This window comes from Salmo trutta, chromosome 8, assembly GCF_901001165.1.
Source record: "Salmo trutta chromosome 8, fSalTru1.1, whole genome shotgun sequence".
In the NCBI taxonomy this organism is placed as follows: Eukaryota; Metazoa; Chordata; class Actinopteri; order Salmoniformes; family Salmonidae; genus Salmo; species Salmo trutta.
In genome coordinates this window covers 12,824,082-12,846,940 of record NC_042964.1, presented here as the reverse complement: position 1 = coordinate 12,846,940, position 22,859 = coordinate 12,824,082, and the positions used below count along the sequence as shown (strand labels likewise).

General features: G+C 42.0%; 2 protein-coding genes across 3 annotated transcripts; both read left to right on the top strand.

Annotated features, from left to right (window-relative positions):
* Positions 1-337: 337 nt before the first annotated feature.
* On the top strand, positions 338-15,143 carry acer2 (alkaline ceramidase 2). The gene is made up of 7 exons (XM_029760036.1): positions 338-739; positions 872-986; positions 1,947-2,088; positions 13,189-13,326; positions 13,485-13,622; positions 13,756-13,952; positions 14,804-15,143. Exons 1-6 carry the CDS (start codon positions 641-643, stop codon positions 13,940-13,942), a joined length of 819 nt encoding a protein of 272 aa, XP_029615896.1. The 5' UTR covers positions 338-640; the 3' UTR covers positions 13,943-13,952; positions 14,804-15,143.
* A 1,000-nt stretch (positions 15,144-16,143) lies between these two features.
* Positions 16,144-21,832, top strand: LOC115198240 (U2 small nuclear ribonucleoprotein A'). 2 transcript variants are annotated; one of them, XM_029760035.1, is made up of 5 exons: positions 16,144-16,250; positions 19,110-19,382; positions 19,797-19,976; positions 20,268-20,345; positions 21,016-21,832. In XM_029760035.1, the coding sequence occupies exons 2-5, from the start codon at positions 19,198-19,200 to the stop codon at positions 21,158-21,160; spliced, it is 588 nt and encodes a 195-aa protein (XP_029615895.1). In that variant the 5' UTR covers positions 16,144-16,250; positions 19,110-19,197; the 3' UTR covers positions 21,161-21,832. The 2 variants fall into 2 exon arrangements, with proteins under 2 accessions (XP_029615895.1, XP_029615894.1); XM_029760034.1 differs by having other exon boundaries at positions 19,794-19,976.
* The last annotated feature ends 1,027 nt before the right edge of the window (positions 21,833-22,859 follow it).

The window sequence follows — 22,859 nt, the reverse complement described above, 5'->3', positions numbered from 1 at the left end:
ATTCCCCAAAAATTAGACGTGCCGCTACGGCTTTCCGGACAGCTCTGGCCCATCTAGCCTATATTCTAGACAACCACACTGAATCACAAACGTAGTAAGTACATTTTTCCAGTGCTAGTAGGAAATACAAGTGCAAGTTTTTGAAAATTGTATTTATTTCAATTTTGTTTGGTCTGGGCCAGGAGGTCACAGCCACGGAAGACAAGACATAAGAGGGTTCTGCCAGAGACTCAGACACAGCAGAGACTTTCACCCAAAACACCAAAAGTGGTACCGATCCACTTTCCCAGTGTATCGAGAGGGCTTTTATTTTGAAGGTAAAAAACCGGAAGTTTAGTTTTTGTGACGTACACGTACAGCTGTACACACTGTTGTTGACATGTACGATTATATCTCCGTTAGCTCTGACAGTCCAAATAGTGTACTTTCAAAACATTACAGGTAGTTAGTTTAACTACTTTAAAATAGTTATTTGTAAGTCAACCTCGTGTATTATCAGGTACGAACATGACAATTCGGTAAAAGTGATTCTTTTTTTTATCAGCTACAAATTTGTATCTAACTTATTCTCCTACTCTAATGACATAGCTGGCTAGTTAGCGAGGTCATTTTGCAGTTTTGGCTAACGTTATCTATAAACATGAGCAATCTTGTATTCTGGAGTCAAGGTAGCTCCGAAGTGGATTGGTGTGAAGGAAATTATCTTATTTACCCTGGAATTGCGGAGTTCTACAATACGGTAAAGATGTCACTGGTTGATCACATTTTAACTTATTTTGGGTGGGGCTTTAGGCCTAATGTCATGTCTAATGTTAGAGATATGTTCATCTGCTCATAATACATTTCCTCCCCTATATTTTGTTCTTTGCAGATCAGCAACATACTGTTTTTTATTTTGCCACCTATTTTGATGTGTCTGTTTCGACAATATGCTACACATTTCAACAGTGGGATTTATCTGATCTGGGCTTTGCTGGTTGTGGTTGGTAAGTCTACTGCTCTAACTTTTTTAAATGACACTCGCAGAACTTAACAGGGATGTGAACCAGAATTTGGCTTTACAGGAGACGTTGATATGGCGAATCTCCTTTAAGCACAGGAAGCAGCCATTCAACATGCCATTCACTAGCTGACTCAACTCCACGATTTATGATGGAGTTGAGTGGAAACTAATGTTTGCAGACTGGAGGTCCGACGTCACATAAAATTATGTTTTAAAAAAAAGAAAACCTATTGATTTCAGCGCCTAAAGAATAGCCCGCAATTACACATAACAATGTCATGTGTGTAATTGCTGGCTATTCCATGGATGCTGAAATCAATTGTTTTTATAAAAACCAAATGCTATTTGACGTCGGATCTCCAGTCTGGCCACACTAGTCGCTGCTCAACTCCATTGTAAATCGTGGAGTTGTTTAATCGTCTAGCCATTCATAAACTTTTTAATCGTTATAATGTCAAAATACCTGCGTTACTCACCAACGTTTATATGAGCAACTATCGTCATTTACTGCCTTCACGGCCTGTATGTACTTCCAAAAAAAGTCTAAATAAATAATTTACAAGCAACAGAAAAATTGCCTCCAGGCACCTCCATATTTGGTGAGTAACAAACTTATTTAGTCATTTTAATGCTTGAAAAGCTGGTGAATGGCAAGTTGAATGGCTGCTTCCTGGGCTTAAAGGAGTATTGCCATATCAACATCTCCTGTAAAGCCAGATTCTGGTTCAGCAGGTATGCATATTTTGGTGTCACTCCCAAATCCTACACAAGAGTTGCCTCTCCTCAGTAGTCTGGAAAAACCCAACCCTAAGCCGGAACATTGTGGGAGGCAACCAGGATGTCTAGATAGACGATCTCCTCAGCATCTAGCCTAAGCCTATAGATGGCAGATTGTGTATTCTACTCACATTGTACTCTCTGTAAACATTGTCTCTTCTCCCAGGCATTGGATCCACTTACTTCCATGCCACCCTTAGCTTCCTGGGCCAGATGCTGGATGAGCTGGCCATCCTGTGGGTGCTCATGTGTGCCATCGGCATGTGGTTCCCAAAGAGATACCTGCCCAAGAGCTTCCGCAGAAACAGGCAAGTGACACACACACATACACACCGGTGGAGGATCCTCAGAGGAGGAAGGGGAGGACCATCCTACTCAGTGAATTTCATAAAAATATAAACAGTGAAACATTAAAAAAGTGATCCTTTTTAGATAAAACTATAGTAAATATGTTCACATGTCACCAAATAACTGGGGTTAGCGATGAAGGTCTACAGAAGCTTTCTAGGGTAGCACTACGATGTAGCAAAGGACAGCTATTTTCTGTCGTCCTCTGGGTGCATTGACTTCAATACAAAACCTAGAAGGTCCCCTTCCATAGACTACCACAGTAATTATGATAACTTCCGGAGGATGTCCTCCAATGTTAACTGACATGTTAGCCATCCAATCAAGGTATCAGAGAATGAATCTAGTACTGAAAGCATAAGCTACAGCTAGCACTGCAGGTGCATAACGTGTGGTGAGTAGTGGACTTAAAGACAAACACAGTAGTGGAACAGTTTTGAACATTTAATTTCTGCAAAAAATTAAGGAGAAGCAGTAGAGAGAAAGAGCTATCTATATTTTGTTGTATTTTTTAAAGTTATTTTTAGTTTACCTTTCACTTATTAAGCTAGCTAATGCAGCTAATTTAGCCTACTCAACAACCTGACTCAAAAAGAGAGGAATGCTATTTATGTTAGCTAGCTGGCTAAGGCTATCCAACACTTCAACTCTTCCAAGTCAAGGTAAGCTTTCGGTTTTATTAATTTATTGCCACTGGGGCCCGCCGGCGTAACTGCTAAAATACTTGCTGTACACTGTACTGTGTGTTTGTACACATATTGGATTGTGGGTTTACTAACGTGTTAGTTCTAGTAGCTAGGTTGACTATGACGTTAGCTAATATGGTGACAACGATGTAGGCTGTGTAGCGGTTAGCGGTCATGGTAGGAAGGTTTGGCTTGGAGAGTTTTTTTTCTTTTTCTTCTTCACAACAGACAGCTGTTGGTGTTGTGCACTGAAGTTCACAAGCGAAGGAAAAAGGTGAGAGGAGACAGTACCTTATTTACATAAGTATTCAGACCCTTTGCTATGAGACTTGAAATTGAGCTCAGGTGCATCCTGTTTCCATTGATCATCCTTGAGATGTTTCTACAACTTGATTTGAGTCCACCTCTGGTAAATTCAATTGATCAATCAATCAAATGTATTTATAAAGCCCTTTTTACATTAGCCGATGTCACAAAGTGCTGTACAGAAACCCAGCCTAAAACCCCAAACAGCAAGCAATGCAGATGTAGAAGCACGGTGGCTAGGAAAAACTCCCTAGAAAGGCCAGAACCTAGGAAGAAACCTAGAGAGGAACCAGGCTCTGAGGGGTGGCCAGTCCTCTTCTGGCTGTGTCGGGTGGAGATTATAACAGCACATGGCCAAGATGTTCAAATGTTCATAGATGACCAGCAGGGTCAGATAATAATAATCACAGTGGTTGTAGAGGGTGCAACAGGACAGCACGTCCAGTGAAACGGTCAGGGTTCCATAGCCGCAGGCAGAACAGTTGAAACTGGAGCAGCAGCATGACCAGGTGGACTGGGGACAGCAAGGAGTCGTCAGGCCAGGTAGTCCTGAGGCATGGTCCTAGGGCTCAGGTCCTCCAAGAGGAAGAGAGAGAGAATTAGAGGGAGCATACATACATTCACACAGGACACCAGATGAGACAGGAGAAATACTCCAGATATAACAGACTGACCCTAGCCCCCTGACACATAAACTATTGCAGCATAAATACTGGAGGCTGAGAGAGGAGCGGTCGGGAGACACTGTGGCCAGACAGGGCCAAACAGGCAGGATATAACCCCACCCACTTTGCCAAAGCACAGCCCCCACACCACTAGAGGGATATCTTCAACCACCAACTTACTACCCTGAGACAAGGCCAAGTGTAGCCGACGAAGACCTCCCCCATGGCACGAACCCAAGGGGGGCGCCAACCCGAACAGGAAGATCACGTCAGTGACTCAACCCAATCAAGTCACGCATGGAAGAGCACCAGTAAGCCAGTGACTCAGCCCCCCCAGTGGAGAGAGGGGAACCGGCCAGGCAGAGACTGCAAGGGCGGTTTGTCGCTCCAGTGCCTTTCCATTCACCTTCACACCCCTGGGCCAGACTACACTCAATCATAGGACCTACTGAAGAGATGAGTCTTCAGTAGACTTAAAGGTCGAGACCGAGTCTGCGTCTCTCACATGGATAGGCAGACCATTCCATAAAAATTGAGCTCTATAGGAGAAAGCCCTGACTCCATCTGTTTGCTTAAAAATTCTAGGGACAGTAAGGAGGCCTGCGTCTTGTGACCGTAGCGTATGTGTAGGTATGTACGGCAGGACCAAATCGGAAAGATGGGTAGGAGCAAGCCCATGTAATGCTTTGTAGGTTAGCAGTAAAACCTTGAAATCAGCCCTAGCCTTAACAGGAAGCTAGTGTAGAGAGGCTAGCACTGGAGTAATATGATCAAATCTTTTGGTTCTAGTCAAGATTCTAGCAGCTGTGTTTAGCACTAACTGAAGTTTATTTAGTGCTTTATCCGGGTAGCCGGAAAGTAGAGTATTGCAGTAGTCTAATCTAGAAGTGACAAAAGCATGGATTAATTTTTCTGCATCATTTTTGGACAGAAGGTTTCTGATTTTTGTGTCACATTGTCACAAAGATGGAAAAAGACTGTCCTTGAAATATTCTTGATATGTTCGTCAAAAGAGATCAGGGTCCAGAATAACGCCGAGGTCCAGTTTTATTTGAGATGACTGTACAACCATCAAGATGAATTGTCAGATCCAATAGATCTCTTTGTTTCTTGGGACCTAGAACTAGCATCTCTGTTTTGTTCGAGGTTAAAAGTAAAACATTTGCCGCAATCCACTTCCTTATGTCTGAAACACAGGCTTCCAGGGAGGGCAATTTTGGGGCTTCACCATGTTTCATCGAAATGTACAGCTGTGTATCGTCCGCATAGCAGTGAATGTTAACATTGTGTTTCCGAATGACATCACCAGGAGGTAAAATATATAGTGAAACAGTGGTGGAACTAAAACGGAACCTTGAGGAACACCGAAATTTACAGTTGATTTGTCAGAAGACAAACCATCCACAGAGACAAACTGATATCTTTCTGACAGATAAGATCTAAACCAGGCCAGAACTTGTCCATGTAGACCAAGTTGGGTTTCCAATCACTCCAAAAGAATGTGGTGATCGATGGTATCAAAAGCAGCACTAAGGTCTAGGAGCACAAGGACAGATGCAGAGCTTTGGTCTGATGCCATTAAAAGGTCATTTACCACCTTCACGAGTGCAGTCTCAGTGCTATGATGGGGTCTAAAACCAGACTTAAGCGTTTCGTATACATTGTTTGTCTTCAGGAAGGCAGTGAGTTGCTGCGCAACAGCTTTTTTTTTTTTTTTTGAGAGGAATGGGAGATTCGATATAGGCCGATTCGGTTTTTTAAATATTTTCTGGGTCAAGGTTTGGCTTTTTCAGGAGAGGCTTTATTACTGCCACTTTTAGTGAGTTTGGTACACATCCGGTGGATAGGTAGCCGTTTATTATATTCAACATAGGAGGGCCAAGCACAAGAAGCAGCTCTTTCAGTAGTTTAGTTGGAACAGGGTCCAGTATGCAGCTTGACGGTTTAGAGGCTAAGAGTATTTTCATCAATGTGTCAAGAGAAATAGGATTAAAAAACTTGAGTGTTTCCCTTGATCATAGGCCCTGGCAGTGTTGTGCAGACTCAGGACAACTGAGCTTTGACGAAATACACAGATTTAAAGAGGAGTCCGTAATTTGCTTTCTAATGATCATGATCTTTTCGTCAAAGAAGTTCATGAATTTATCACTGCTGAAGTGAAAGCCATCCTCTCTTGGGGAATGCTGCTTTTTAGTTAGCTTTGCGACAGTATCAAAAATAAATTTGGGACTGTTCTTATTCTCCTCAATTAAGTTGGAAAAATAGGATGATTGAGCAGCAGTGCGGGCTCTTCGATACTGCACGGTACTGTCTTTCCAAGCTAGTTGGAAGACTTCCAGTTTGGTGGAGCGCCATTTCCGTTCCAATTTTCTGGAAGCTTGCTTCAGGGCTCGGTATTTTCTGTATACCAGGGAGCTAGTTTCTTATGACAAATTACTTTTGTTTTTAGGGGTGCAACTGCATCTCGGGTATTACGCAAGATTCAATTTAGTTCCTCAGTTAGGTGGTTAACCGATTTTTGTACTCCGATGTCCTTGGGTAGGTGGAGGGAGTCTGGAAGGCCATCTAGGAATCTTTGGGTTGTTCGAGAATTTATAGCACGGTTTTTGATGATCTTTGGTTGGGGTCTGAGCAGATTATTTGTTGCGATTGCAAACGTAATAAAATGGTGGTCCGATAGTCCAGGGTTATGAGGAAAAACATTAAGATCCACAATATTTATTCCACGTGACAAAACTAGGTCCAGAGTATGACTGTGGCAGTGAGTAGGTCCGGAGACATGTTGGACAAAACCCACTGAGTCGATGATGGCTCCAAAAGCCTTTTGGAGTGGGTCTGTGGACTTTTCCATGTAAATATTAAAGTCACCAAAAATGTGAATATTATCTGCCATGACTACAAGGTCCGACAGGAATTCAGGGAACTCCATGAGGAACATTGTATACGGCCCAGGAGACCTGTAAACAGTAGCTATAAAAAGTGAGTAGGCTGCATAGATTTCATGACTAGAAGCTCAAAAGACGAAGACACAGTACTTCTTTTTTTTTGTAAATTGAAATTTGTTATCGTAAATGTTAGCAACACCTCCGCCTTTGCGGGATGTGCGGGGGATATGGACCCAGATTCACAAAACACTTCTTACCCAAAAACTTAAGAAGAGTCTTAAGAAAAAAAAAAGAAGTTGATAAGATAGTTTGAAAGAGCAATTCCTCCACAATATCTTAAGATTTCATGATTTTCCTACAAACTTGTCAAATATCTTGTTCGAATCTTCTTAAAAGGTTTGTTGCTAGGCAACTGACAATCATGTTAGCTATTTCCTACTGAGATTACTGATCTAAAACATGTTCTTTGGTTTAAAATAATCATACTGAAACTGTCAGATGTTCAATTGCTTTCATGCGCTTATTCTCTCAATGTCTGAGTTTAAGAGAAGGATTTAGCTATCTTGGAATTAAGAACAAATCTTAAAACGCTATTTTCAAGAATCTAATTTCTTAACTTTTGTTAAAGGAGAAACAAACTAAATAGCTTAACAACATTTCCAAGATTAACTTTCTTCATAAATCTATAGTTAAGGAAAAAATTGCAGTTAAGAATACATTTATTTTGTGGTTTTGTGAATCTGGGCCATGGTCACTAGAGTAACCAGGAGGAGAGGCCTCATTTAACATAGGAAACTCATCAGGCTTAAGCCATGTTTCAGTCAGGCCAACCACATCAAGATTATGATCAGTGATTAGTTCATTGACTATAACTGCCTTGGAAGTGAGGGATCTAACATTAAGTAGCCCTATTTTGAGATGTGAGATATCACAATCTCTTTCAATAATGACAGGAATGGAGGACGTCTTTATTCCAGTGAGATTGCTGAGGCGAACACCGTCATGTTTAGGTTTGCCGAACCTAGATCGAAGCACAGACACGGTCTCAATGGGGATAGCTGAGCTGACTACACTGACTATGCTAGTGGCAGACTCCACTAAGCTGGCAGGCTGGCTAACAGCTTGCTGCCTGGCCTGCACCCTTTTCATTTTGGAGATAGACTGGGCTCTAACTCCTCTATGTTCATAGATAAGATGAGAGCACCCCTCCAACTAGGATGGAGTCCGTCACTCCTCAGCAGGCCAGGCTTGGTCCTGTTTGTGGGTGATTCCCAGAAAGAGGGCCAATTATCTACAAATTCTATATTTTGGCAGGGGCAGGAAACAGTTTTCAACCAGCGATTGAGTTGTGAGACTGCTGTAGAGCTCATCACTCCCCCTAACTGGGAAGGGGCCAGAGACAATTTCTCGATGTGACACATCTTTCTAGCTGATTTACACACTGAAGCTATGTTGCGAGGGGATTTTTACCACTATCTGTACTTATTGGTGGTGTTGTGTCTTTGCTATGCCGGATTAAGTGATATGCCATGCTATTCTATAAAATCTTTTCTACTGTAATTAATATTACCTGATGAAACTAATCATGTAAATGTAATTAACTAGAAAGTCGGGGCACCACGAAAGAATGTTTATAGAGCTGTTATCTTCCGAATAAACTCTTAAAGACCTGGTAATCTTTTACCTCAATAGCAGTCAATATTTGATCGTCACCTTATTCAGTCTCATCTGAAAGTTGTAAATTCTTCACGAATCTTCACGAACCCTGGCTACCAAGTTGAATCAGCAATACAAAATTTGGTTTATTTATTTACTAAATACCTAAATAATCACACAGAATTACATATACACAGAATGAATCATACATTGAATACTAATTATGTCATACAAGAAAACGTCCCCGGTGGACGGAACCGTTATGACGGCTGGTTACACAAAGAGAGGGGGTTGGGCTTGAATGAAAGCGCGGGAAGACTGAGTAACAAAGGGAGAAGCTATGCTATCGTAAATACAGAATCTTATGCATTCTATATTTGGAAAAGGAAAATTCAAGGAATATTTACTCTGAGCTGCGCTTCAATAGGTTGGTCGTAGATGGAAGGCCGGGTTACCCAGCAGGGATCTCTTGTGCTCTGAAGAATGTCTCTGGTGGTAAACTGGATACGTATTAGTATCGTCGTTGTGTGTTAGACTGGATACGTCATCCGTCCTTTCCTAGCCCACGTTTACAGCAGCTGCTGCTAACTCAACGGCTAGGAGGTATCACTTCTGGAGTGAATAAGAGTTCAAAGTTCATACCAAGTTGCCATACTTTTAAGCTCATGCTATATTCTGGCTGGTATAGTCAAATTCATCTTCGGCATGTCGATCGTCACCTTCACGTTGAACACGATGCTAATTTCGTTAGGTTATTATCTTAGCCCTATTAACGTAAGGACCGTCGTCCTCCTGTCCTCGGAACACAAAGTTACATTTTCGTACAGGGGCTTATATAGTGGTAGGAGATAGGGGCATGTTTCATAGTTTACAACCAATGTCTGATCACATGGGCGGGGCCACTGAGTTGAGCCTAGTTCACTTATGAAAACCAATTCTCTCATTTAGAAGCTAAAATTACATTTAATATTTTCACAAATAGTTTCATATTTAAACATTTAAATTGCACAACAATTCCATGTGAATCTGATAACTAGAATGTGTAGACTTTCCAAGATACTGTTTATGTCGTCCTATCATCAGTAATGTCTCAGACGCCAACTGATCTGACATCATATTCATTAAATACCAACGCATATTTTCAACTGGTTGAATTACCGAAATATGATTCCGTTCCCCACCTTTTGATGTCACCAGACTCTCTCTATGTTAACAAAGAGCTTTCCTAGAGCCACTCTGTAGAGTAGAGAGAGAAAAGGGGAAAGGTATCTATGGGGGGTCATAAACATCACCAACGGCCAACGTCATGAGTGGCACAGATGCAGTTTCATCCTTTCCTAAACTTAAATTACACTTGCCTAACGATTGCGTCTGAAGCTGGGCTTCCAGCACGGCTATCCTCGCCATAAGGTGATCGTTCTCCTGTATTTTATGAGTATAGCAACTGCAATTAGAAGGCATAATGTTAATGTTACTACTTAGCTTTGGCTTGTGGAGGTTGTGTAGAACCATGTCCGGATAAAGCGTCCAGGGTGAAAAAGTTGAATGAAAAAAGTAGGGCGATGGGAAAATAAAAAATATAAGACGGTAATTAAAAAGTAAAAACCGTAAAGTTGGCAGGTAACAAAGAAACGTTAGCAACAAACCGCACAGCAGCACGTAAACAAGTCTACAAGTTGTGACCGGAAATGACGACACAACAATCATGTGTGTCTGTGAGTCAGAGATGTACGTAGTCAGACATACGTTGGACATGATTTGGAAAGGCACACTCCTGTCTATATAAGGTCCCACAGTTGACAGTGCATGTCAGAGCAAAGACCAAGCCATGAGGTCGAAGGAATTGTCCGTAGAGCTCCGAGACAGGATTGTGTAGGATTGACAACCATCTTTATTTTATTTAACCTTTATTTAACTCAGTTAAGAACAAATTCTTATTTACAATGAAGGCCTACACTGGCCAAACCCGGACGACGCTGGGCCAATTGTGCACCGCCCTATGGGACTACCAATAACAGCCGGTTGTGATACAGCCTGGAAACGAACCAGGGTGTCTGTAGTGATGCCCCTTGCACTGAGATCCAGTGCCTTAGACCGCTGCGCCACTCGGGAGCCATCTCTCTAGCACTCTACCAATCAGGCTTTTGGTAGAGTGGCCAGACAGAAGCCACTTCAGTAAAAGGCACATGACAGCCTACTTGGAGTTTGCCAAAATAAAGGACTCTGACCATGAGAAACAAGATTCTCTGGTCTGCTGAAACCAAGATTGAACTCTTTGGCCTGAATGCCAAGCATCACATCTGGAGGAAACCCGGCACCATCCCTACTGTAAAGCATGGTGGTGGCAGCATCATGCTATGGGGATATTTTTCAGTGGCAGGGACTGGGAGACTAGTCCGGATCGAGGGAAAGATGAACAGAGCAAAGTACAGAGAGATCCTTGAAGAAAACCTGCTTGAGAGCGCTCAGAACCTCAGCCTGGGGCAAAGGTTCACCTTCCAACTGGACAACGACCTTAAGCACACAGCCAAGACAACGCAGGAGTGGCTTCGGGACAAGTCTCTGAATGTCATTGAGTGACCCAGCCAGAGCCCGGACTTGAACCCGATCAAACATCTCTGGAGAGACATGAAAATAGCTGTACAGCGATGCTCCCCATCCAACCTGACAGAGCTTGAGAGGATCTGTAGAGAAGAATGGGAGACTCCCCAAATACAGGTATGCCAAGCTTGTAGAGTCATACCCAAGAAGACTCCAGGCTGTAATCGCTGCCAAAGGTGCTTCAACAAAGTACTGAGTAAAGGGTCTGAATACTTACAGTATGTAAATGAGATATTTCCAGTTTTTTAAATGTTTATACATTTTCCAAAATGTATAGAAAACAGTTGTTGCTTGGTCATTATGGGGTATTGTTTGTAGCTTGATGAGGGGGAAAAACAATTTCATCCATTTTAGAATAAGGCTTAACATAACAAAATGTTGAAAAAGTCTAGGGGTCTGAATACTTTCCAAATGCACTGTATTTTCCTTCTTTATTATTTTCCCCTAACCCTACCACCCCTCACCTAATTGGAGTAAACTAATGGACAACAATACTTAGGCTCCTACTTCCAGCTTATACCTACTGCATACATTTTACGGACAGTAGATTTTACATGAGTTATCTTTTGTTTGTTTTTTAGGCCCAGCCTTCAGCTACCCTCAACCCCTCCCATCTATCTCTGAAGACCATCCAGTTTTGATTTCTAACTGCCATATATATTTCCACTGTGCTGTGATGTTTCAAAAGTTCTCAACCTATTCTCATAGTTTCTACAGATTGTAAATGTAAGATAAACACCTTTGCTAAGAGTATTATCATATTATTGATTGATTGACTATGACTTATCAAATCACCCAGCAGTGCTATTTGCAGAGTTGGCTCCAAGACAATATTGAATTTTTTCAGCTATTCCTGAACCTGTGACCAAAAACAAGCTACGTATGGGCAGTACAAAAACAAGTGATCTAATGATTCTGTCTCTTAGCAGCTAAATCTGCAGAGCTGGGATAGTTGTGTATATATATTACGTTCTATTGGTTGCAAGTATTTTGTGTAATTTAAATTGAAAAACTCTTATGTTTTGAATCCGGAGTCATTTTATGTATCAGTTCACAAACCATGTGCCATGGAATCGGTACATCGAAATTCTCCTCCCAACTATTTTGCAACCTGTATGGTGCAGCTGTCAATTTTTTGGTCCTTTTTTGGTCAGATCTACTGTTACCCAACATTAGCGAGCTAGCTAAATGCATGATGTCCTCAATAACAAAGCAGGTAGCTAGCTTCCAATAAGCCTGTATAGTCCAGTCAACAACCCACTTGCCCACTTGATCAAGGTCTAGCTGTGTTAAACATTACAGTAGTATTGACATGGGCATCGGATCGTACTGTGTTAGCCAGTTAGCTTACAGCAAACAAGGTTAGTAAGCTAAATGCATGGTAATGCCCACAATAATAAAGTCACTATTGCAGGCAGATCGTGTGCACTATGCATTAAATGGTATTCAATATGGTTTGCAGTGAGGGACTTCAGATGTGCCAAACCTAGGAGAGGCTGGGTTATAAAAATGAGTATTCAGTCAATGCAAGCTAGCTAGGTGTCTGTTCTGAAAGCATTAGCTACAGACATCTAGGGTTGTTAAGTGTCCACTCCTATTAAATCAATTGCAGCTAGTTGTGACTTGCCAAATGATGCTGCCAATGCCCATAGTAAAATCATGCTCTGTAGCAAGCTGTTCAGCTAGCTAGCAAAATATGAATCAATGATAGACCAAAACCACAGCAACTCAACTATCTGGATAGCTAGCTCACCTTGCACAGTATATCTTTTTTTTGTACATTTATTGTTCATGCCATGTTACCTTGCTAGTCTCGAACAGGATAGCCTTCTAAAAAGGCACTTCTTTTCATTTCTTTTTTATTATTGTTAAAGTGAAAACATTCTCAATGAGGCTACTAACATGCATTGTAATCTGGGCTGCCTGTCAGACGAACCATTCAAGTGATGTCATTGATGACACGTTATCAAGATGGCGGCACACAGTAGTCAGATGAGGCAATTTAAATTTTTGTTACATAAATATGAGTTTTCAGCAGTTTTAAGGGTAGGAACATGCTTCTTTATCACATTTGGTTATCAAAATTACCTTAACTTCAGTTAATCTTTAAACGGTACCGACCGCCGTTGATACACACAGTCATGCTTGCAAAACGGCATACATTCAAGTGAAGTGAGTTAACAAATAAGGGGTGTTTGATTATTCCCATTCTGATCTATTTATGTATGTTGAGTGACAGCTCAACTTTTTCTCTCCCCCAGGATAAGGTTCAAAGTGGTCATTGGGATCCTCTCAGGAATCACCACAGGGCTGGCGTTCGTCAAACCTGCCATCAACGCCATCTCTCTAATGAGCCTGGGCATCCCCTGCACAGCCTTGCTCATAACCGAGATCAAGAGGTCAGGGCAAATTCAGCATTGTCACTTCATTCAATTTTATGTCAGAAATTGTGCAGTGGGCCAGTTAAAAAAACGAATAGCTGGACATAGTTTGGACAAGCCTGCAATCAACATTTAAATTCTGAAACGCTCTGTAAATGTGCGTCTGTTGTCTGTAGGTGTGAGAACCTGCGTGTGTTTAAGCTGGGTCTGCTCACTGGGATGTGGTGGACACTGGCACTGCTCTGCTGGATCAGTGACAGGATCTTCTGTGATATGTGGTCCTCTGTCAACTTCCCCTATTTGCACTGTGCATGGTATGTCCAATTTTAGTACTATTACATGGAAAGTGTCATGCCAGGGGTCTTAAACGTTTTCTGCCTGCCACATGATTTTATCCGCCCCCACTTGTGTGATTAACCCCTGATGAACCCCTCTCTGTTTCCGTAGGCACATACTCATCTGCCTGGCTTCCTACCTTGGGTGCGTGTGCTTTGCCTACTTCGACGCAGCCTCTGAGGCCCCAGAGCAGGGCCCCGTGGTCAAGTTCTGGCCCAGTGAAAAGTGGGCCTTCATTGGGGTGCCCTATGTCACTCTTCTGTGTGTCCAGAAGAAGCACTCTGTCAAAGTGACATAACCAGTGTACTGTAAGTCTTACCGATGAACTAGCATACTTAGAATAATTTTTTAAAAACAAGATCTGCAAAACTCACAGGGTTGTGGAAAGCTTTCAGTGCCACATTTCTTTAAAATAAGATTTCTAAGAATTCTGATAATGGATCTTTGGAGAGATCGCTATTTTTTTCTTTTTAACAGTGTTCAATGATAGGAATATCTTGGGATCAAGTGTCCTGATCATTTCCTAGCTATATAAAACTCAATGATAATCTAGAGGGAAGAACTACATAGGTAAGGGTAACCTTACCCTAATAGTTGCAGTCTCTCTCTCTCTCACTCCGTATCCAGTTTTGTCACATAAGTCAGCTAGCATTAGTATCAGTGCTGCTAGCTCCAGATGATCCATTTTCACAATTCACTATCAACTCCCCATGCACACCACAGTTTGTCAAAAAATGAAGACAGGATTGTATTGATCCCTATTGACTGAATTGTTCAATGTCTCTGGATTCAGTGATTTTATAGTTTTATCCATGGCATTGTTATACTTACCTATTTGACTTATACGCAGAGTGTACAAAACATTAAGAACACCTGCCCTTTCCATGACATAGACTGACCAGGTGAAAGCTATGATCCCTTATTGATGTCACTTGTTAAATCCACTTCAATCAGTGTAGATGAAGGGGAGGAGACAGGTTAAAGAAGGATTTTTAAGCCTTGAGACAATTGAGACATGTATTGTGTATGTGTACCATTCAGAGGATGAATGGGCAAGACAAAAGATTTAAGTGCCGTTGAACGGGGTATGGTAGTAGGTGCCAGGCGCACCGCTTTGTGTCAAGAACTACAACGATGCTGTGTTTTTCACCCTCAACAGTTTCCCATGTGTACCAACAATGGTCCACCGCCCAAAGGACATCCAGCCAACTTGACACAACTGTGGGAATCATTGGAGTCAACATGGGCCAGCATTCCTGTGGAACGCTTTCAACACCTTGTAGAGTCCACGCCCCGATGAGTTGAGGCTGTTCTCCTGGCAAAAGGGAGGGTGCAACTCAATATTAGAAAGGTGTTCCTAATGTTAGGATACTCAGTGTATTGTAAACATATATCCAATATCAGGGTTTCCCAAACTCGGTCCTGGGCCCCCCGGTGCACGTTTAGTTTTTTTGACCTAGCGCTACACATCTGATTCAAATAACCAACTCATCATCAAGCTCTGATTATTTAAATCAGCTGTGTAGTACTAAGGCAAAAACCAAAACATGCACCCAGGGTGGGCCCCAGTACCGAGTTTGGGAAACCCTGGCCTATCTTATTAGTGTGTGTGTGTGTGTGTGTGTGTGTGTGTGTGTGTGTGTGTGTGTGTGTGTGTGTGTGTGTGTGTGTGTGTGTGTGTGTGTGTGTGTGTGTGTGTGTGTGTGTGTGTGCACGCATATATAGGTAACATAACCATTACATTTTCAGTGTTATTTTAGCCAGTATTATTACTGTTAAATGTTAAATTTCTTTTTTCAAGGGAAATGTGCAGTATCTATAGTATTCTAAAGTATTTCATCTCAGTGTTGTCTGGTTACTGTGATAAATTGCATGCACCTAGTTAAATGTTCACTGAAGAAGAGTTTATGCAAGAATTTGTGCTCCAAAAGTATTTTGCAAGGTAGGCCATTCTGAGAAGAGAATAAATAAAATCAGTATTATCATGTTTAGTATGGGACATGAAGTACTCTCCCTGACAACAGCCATCATAGGCGTTATGGCAGTGGCCAAACACATGCCAGTGCCAATGTGGTGAAAATATGTTACTTTTCAGAAAGTGCCTTTTATTTTCCTATTATAACAGATTAATCATTTTGTAGGTTAATATAATGTGTGTTTGTAAACAAAGATGGAAGAATTTCTCATGACTTTTTACATTTCCATTTTATTTTGTGTAATAAAACTGTTCAACATTTACTAAACCCTTTGTCAATGGAGTGCTTTGTCCCTTGAGGAATAACTATATGAAGGATTTTTACTTTGTTTGGAAATAACTGTACGTTGTGGAAATATCAGATAGAAATAAATTATGTAGAACGAAAACGCCTCTCTGACAGGTGGAACAAGGAATCACGTCCGCTCTATTCATTACTATTTCTATCAGCAACGTGGCCTGGGTTTTAGCCTTTGGGAGAACCTGTGGAGAGGAGGGGGTTAATGGCCAATGTGATTATCTAGATCTTGTGATCCAGAGCCGTCCGATGAATGTGTGCCTTTTATGTGCAGTGAGCAGACTGCATCTCAGCTGGTAGAACTGCCTGAAAACCACCTCACTACACATCTTGGTGAGTTGGGTCAAATGAATGATTATTTGTATATAGATATGTTTATAATGCGCTGTATGTCTTGTTTTTGAATGCTGTTTAAGTTGACCTGTTTAATATTAATGGTCCTATGTATCTCTGACAAGTTTAAGAGACAGCTCTGCTTTCTTTGTATTATCCTTGAGCGATGTAGACTGTTTTTTTAAGAGTTGCTGACCATACAAGCATAGTTTTTTTTACATGTTTTCGATGGCAGGAGTTATAGATGTTTGTAGCACCAGACGGATCTGCCTTGATTACCTTCAGTTGACATTAAATGCACAAAACATTTACCAGACACTCTTATCCAGAGCGATTTACAGGAGAAATTAGGGTTAAGTGCCTTGCTCAAGGGCACATTGACAGATTTTTCACCTAGTTGGCTTGGGTATTCAAACCAGCGATTTTTCTCAGTTACTGGCACAAGGCTCTTAATCACTAGGCTACCTGCCGCTGAGTAAATTACATGCACAGGCATTTGGTCTGGTTTTCTAACTAACACAGTGGATCATTCATAGTGTTTTTTGACCTCCAATACCTCAGCCTGGATCTAAGGATGAAATGACTACAATAGCACATGAGAACAGGCACTGCTGTTGACCTACTGTATGCTACAAATAAAGGTCATTATTATAAAGGTGAACTGAATGAAAACTGAATCACCTCGGTGATGGTAAACTACTGTATTGTATTCCTCTAGCCAGAACATGTTTGGATTCTGTTAGTGTAGTTTTTTGACCGATGATGTTCTTCGCTCATGTCAACATTCCAAAGTTCAAGATGTACCAACACATCTCAAAGGTGAAAAAGTAGGGGAAATTGTTTAGGTATTCAATGATTGTCCTTAAGGGCTACTGCAGCTGCTGCTTTACATTCAATCCTGCTGATCAGGGACTAAATACTAATTGAAATAATTTCAAATACTTTAGCTGTACTTGATTGAGCTTGCCTGTTGCAATGGAACCAATAGAAATCTCCCAAAAGTGCAAACCCCAACCACATTGCACTCCAGGCAGGCTGAAGCAAACGCTGAAAGTATTTGAAAGATTTCAAATAGTATTTTAACCCAGGTTTGCCTGGGTAATAACTCTTTTGTCAGTCAGTTATACAGTGAGGGAAAAAAGTATTTTATCCCCTGCTGATTTTGTATGTTTGCCCACTGACAAAGAAATGATCAGTCTATAATTTTAATGGTAGGTTTATTTGAACAGTGAGAGACAGAATAACAACAAAAAAATCCAGAAAAACACGTCAAAAATGTTATAAAATGATTTGCATTTTAATGAGGGAAATAAGTATTTGACCCCTCTGCAAAACATGACTTAGTACTTGGTTGCAAAACCCTTGTTGGCAATCACAGAGGTCAGACGTTTCGTGTAGTTGGCCACCAGGTTTGCACACATCTCAGGAGGGATTTTGTCCCACTCCTCTTTGCAGATCTTCTCCAAGTCATTAAGGTTTCGAGGGTGACGTTTGGTAACTCGAACCTTCAGCTCCCTCCACAGATTTTCTATGGGATTAAGGTCTGGAGACTGGCTAGGCCACTCCAGGACCTTAATGTGCTTCTTCTTGAGCCACTCCTTTGTTGTCTTGGCCGTGTGTTTTGGGTCATTGTCATGCTGGAATACCCATCCACGACCCATTTTCAATGCCCTGGCTGAGGGAAGGGGGTTCTCACCCAAGATTTGACGGTACATGGCTCCGTCCATCGTCCCTTTGATGTGGTGAAGTTGTCCTGTCCCCTTAGCAGAAAAACACCCCCAAAGAATAATGTTTCCACCTCCATGTTTGACGGTGGAGATGGTGTTCTTGGGGTCATAGGCAGCATTCCTCCTCCTCCAAACACGGTGAGTTGAGTTGATGCCAAAGAGCTCCATTTTGGTCTCATCTGACCACAACACTTTTACCCAGTTGTCCTCTGAATCATTCAAATGTTCATTGGCAAACTTCAGACGGGCAGGGAGACCTTGCGGGCGCTGCAGGATTTCAGTCCTTCACGGCGTAGTGTGTTACCAATTGTTTTCTTGGTGACTATGGTCCCAGCTGCCTTGAGATCATTGACAAGATCCTCCCGTGTAGTTCTGGGCTGATTCCTCACCGTTCTCATGATCATTGCAACTCCACGAGTTGAGATCTTGCATGGAGCCCCAGGCCGAGGGATATTGACAGTTCTTTTGTGTTTCTTCCATTTGCGAATAATTGCACCAACTGTTGTCACCTTCTCACCAAGCTGCTTGGCGATGGTCTTGTAGCCCATTCCAGCCTTGCGCAGGTCTACAATCTTGTCCCTGACATCCTTGGAGAGCTCTTTGGTCTTGGCCATGGTGGAGAGTTTGGAATCTGATTGATTGATGGCTTCTGTGGACAGGTGTCTTTTATACAGGTAACAAACTGAGATTAGGAGCACTCCCTTTAAGAGTGTGCTCCTAATCTCAGCTCGTTACCTGTATAAAAGACACCTGGGAACCAGAAATCTTTCTGATTGAGAGGGGGTCAAATACTTATTTCCCTAATTAAAATGCAAATCAATTTGTAACATTTTTGACATGCGTTTTTCTGGATTTTTTTGTTGTTATTCTGTCTCTCACTGTTCAAATAAACCTACCATTAAAATTATAGACTGATCATTTCTTTGTCAGTGGGCAAATGTACAAAATCAGCAGGGGATCAAATACTTTTTTCCCTCACTGTATGACCTGTACTATTCAGAAAACGTTTGGGTACGGAATGAGCATTTTGGCTTGTTTATGTTTAACTCCTAGAAAAGGGTTTTTGATAGTAAGTACTCTCAATAACTAAACCATTATGCCCTTGTTGTTTTGATTTGTGGGTGGATTTCAGGGATTACGGCGCAATGTATCTGAATACCCTGGTAATCTGGCTAGTTGACACCGAGGAGTGAGGTGTTCAGAGGCTCGGCTTCTTAGCCATGGAGACAGAGGGGCCGCCTGCTGCACCAGGCCAGTATAGCCAGCCCGGTCAGCCAGGCCCAGTGCTGGGGCTTCGGAGTCTCTCCTTTGCCTACCAGGGCTTGCTAGAGATCCCCTACGAAGTCATACTAGCCCAGCAAAACACCCTGGAAGTGTTGGACCTCAGCTACAACCTGCTGGAGGAGTATCCTTCTGTTATGAGCCCTGTACACAGACAGTATATACACACATACACACATATTACACGCAGTCGTCATACACACACACACACACACACACACACACACACACACACACACACACACACACACACACACACACACACACACACACACACACACACACACACTTGTAGTCATGTACATACACTCACCAGAGATGGAAAACCACACTGTTGAAGACACATACATACACAAGCAACACAAACACATTTCTCTCTGACACAAAGAAATACGAAACGTGCAACAGGGTTGGGGTCAATTCAACATAAATGCCAGTCAGGAAGCATGCTGAAATTCCAATTCCATTTCTCCTCAATCCTATGTACACGCCGCACATTCACACAAACAATCTCTCCTTCACTCCGCTGCCAACGGAGCCCAGCTCTCCTGGGTGAACTGGAGCAGCTCAGCACTCTGATCCTGGACTGCAACAGCTACTCGTCCCACGTCAAGTTCCCCTACATGCCTAGTGTCACCACCGTGTGGATCAACAAGAACAAGATCAGCAACCTACCCATCTTCGTGGAGGAGATCCGCAGCAAGTTTCCCAACATCAAGTAAGAATGGCTTTTACTGAGGGCATTGTGTGTGTGTGTGTGTGTGTGTGTGTGTGTGTGTGTGTGTGTGTGTGTGTGTGTGTGTGTGTGTGTGTGTGTGTGTGTGCGTGTGTGTTTGCTTGGGTGTCATTTTGTTTCTGTTAAAGCCAACTTCTTTGGGGTTCAGTATGGTGCAACATTGTGGAGCATGGTAATGGCATGGTAATACAATGTACAAAAAACATGACACCATACCACAAAGACCACTTTAAGTGTCGTTGTTCGACCTCTGGAAATTTCTACTTCATTTAGGATCCTCAGCATGATGAACAACGAGGCAGCACCCAGCTACTTCAATGGAGGGAGTCTGCCCCAGTACATAGACTACAGGTGAGCTAGAGTGAACACAGCTGATACAGTAAAGCTGCACCTGTGTATTTAAAAAAAACGAGATGACAATGATGTATTGTGACACGGTAATAGGAGCAGGATATGATTCTATAACTCTAAATAAGTTACAGAGTCGGTGCCTGAAGGAATCAGATGTTGTATGATAGACATCTTGCTGTAATGTATTTTGTCCCCAATCCATGACAGCTTCATTGAAAAAAAATGTAACCTTTATTTAACTAGGCAAGTAAGTTAAGAACAAATTCTTATTTACAATGACGGCCTACCCCAGCCAAACCCTCCCCTAACCCGGACAACACTGGGCCAATTGTGCAGAGCCCGATCCAGGCCGGTTGCGATACCACCCGGGATCGAACCAGGGTCTGTAGTGACGCCTCTAGCACTGAGATGCAGTGCCTTAGACCGCTGCGCCACTCGGGAGGCCCCAAAAATCATGAATCAGTCGTAAGCTAATGTACAACGTGACACACTGTCGAATAATTTTCAGTGCTGTCAAATATTAGCCTATATACCATATTTGTCTTCCTGCCCCTCATCAGCGTGTTCTGACATTATTCCAGTACTGATGTAATTTAAGCTCAAACTGCAACACAATGATGTCATTCAAAGCACTGAAATGACCAACCTGTTCCTCCTCTGGCCCACACAGGCAGTATGTGATCAGTCAGATCCCAAGCCTGACGATCCTGGATGACACTGAGGTTCTGGGGAAAGAGAGGGCACAGGCTGAGAAGACCTATAGGATGCAGAGGACCAGGGAAGGCAGCAAAAGGAGGAAGGAGCTCCATCGTTGAACCCTCCTTAATACCGCTACCTATATAACTGATCTGAAGACGTATCAAGATGAGCAAATCATTCATTCTAGCGATAGATGATTAGTTCAAGCAAGCTAGCGTGCTTCTACACCTGCATTGCTTGCTGTTTGGGGTTTTAGGCTGGGTTTCTGTACAGCACTTTGTGATATCAGCTGATGTAAGAAGGGCTATATAAATTAATTTGATTTGATTTAGCACCAGTTGTAAATATATTATCAACATGTCATTTGTTAAAATGAAAATGGGATACCTTTTGTTATGATTTTCTATGGACATGGGGAATTTCCCTCATCATTAAAGAAATGAAGGGAAGATATTCCATTTCAATGGTGAATGAAGATGTTTTGCAAAAGTAAATAATTCCATGTCACACTCAAACGTCATTTTGTCATTACTTGTATGTTACATATGTCCCTTTGGCAAGAAAATAGCTTATTTAGGCCTATGAGATATCAAATTACCAGTGTACTGACCGATCTGTTAATATGACCATTGAAAAGTCCTAACTCAGAGAGTGAGTGACAACGTGGAATTAACATGACAAGCATGGTTGAGAAATGGATTGTTTCCTCCTACAGAGTGTCCAATTATCTATTTGAAAAAGTTAGTTTAAATCTTTATCTTGTGGCATTAAAGATGAAGTGATACACAGCACTGTTCTGTTGTGTTTTTAAATGGTTGTTAGACCTACCGAGTGATATGATACAATCTATTGTGTATTGTGTAGGTAACAAATTATGTCAGACAATAGCTATCAAGCTATAAAGGTGACCTATAACCTTTTAATGCACATTATAAAAACGGTTTGCTGGTATGCCCTCACCCGTCTGAGCGGTTGGCTGTGAATGCCCTCACTCACTAGTACAATTATGCTGACTGTGATTTGGGTTCTGACCCTCCACAGGATGTCCAGTCAGAACAATGCTGATGCTTCTCTTTTTAGGGATTTATTTCCTTTTCCTCTTTCGTCATATAACATGAATCTTGACTGGGAGTGAATCTTGGAATCTTGAATAGTACTCTGAATGAATTTGATGCACCCACCACTTTCAGGTATTCTTGTTACTGTCCACAATACAAATAGTCCTCAGAAATGTGTGTCTTCTTTCTTCGGACAACGATAACACTGACCTGAGTGGGCGGGTGCAGTGTCCAGATGCGCCTTTCCATGTGCTCTGATTGGTTAGGAATGGCAGGGCTATGATGGGTGATGGATAACTAAGGTAGGCTAAACAGCCAAACTAACGGCACTCAAGGGAAACTGAAGGGACTGTAAGGGAAATGTAGGTAGAGAGGAGGGGAGCAGGATGGCCTTTTTTTTACACACATTAATGAAGAATCAGTAGGGCCTAGGCTTGTTTACACATTCACATGTATTGGATTCTAAGCAGCGATAGGTCAGAAAAAACACCTGCCTATCAATATTATTTGAAGAAGATGCTATCAACCATATTATGAACCATTCAGAAGAAGAAAAAAAAAACGTCAGTCACTCACTCCCTCACTGCTAGGACTTATCAAAGTGGACTTAGGTTTTGGAGCTTTGGACCAATGATTCATATATACACTAGATGACTGTAGGGGCGAGCTGTGTTGAAGCCAACTCCCCCACCGTTGTAAAAAATATTTTGGAAAATATAGAAATGCATATATTAATGGCTACATTCGTTTTTGCCAC

Bases quoted from the DNA above. Each gene is read 5' to 3' on its own strand.
- acer2 (XM_029760036.1), top strand. From the start codon at position 641: ATGAGCAATCTTGTATTCTGGAGTCAAGGTAGCTCCGAAGTGGATTGG. The intron at 13,327-13,484 runs GTCAGGGCAAAT...TGTTGTCTGTAG, and splicing joins CTCATAACCGAGATCAAGAG to GTGTGAGAACCTGCGTGTGT. The intron at 13,623-13,755 runs GTATGTCCAATT...CTGTTTCCGTAG, and splicing joins CCCTATTTGCACTGTGCATG to GCACATACTCATCTGCCTGG.
- LOC115198240 (XM_029760034.1), top strand. From the start codon at position 19,198: ATGGAGACAGAGGGGCCGCCTGCTGCACCAGGCCAGTATAGCCAGCCC. The intron at 19,977-20,267 runs GTAAGAATGGCT...TACTTCATTTAG, and splicing joins AGCAAGTTTCCCAACATCAA to GATCCTCAGCATGATGAACA. The intron at 20,346-21,015 runs GTGAGCTAGAGT...TGGCCCACACAG, and splicing joins CCCCAGTACATAGACTACAG to GCAGTATGTGATCAGTCAGA.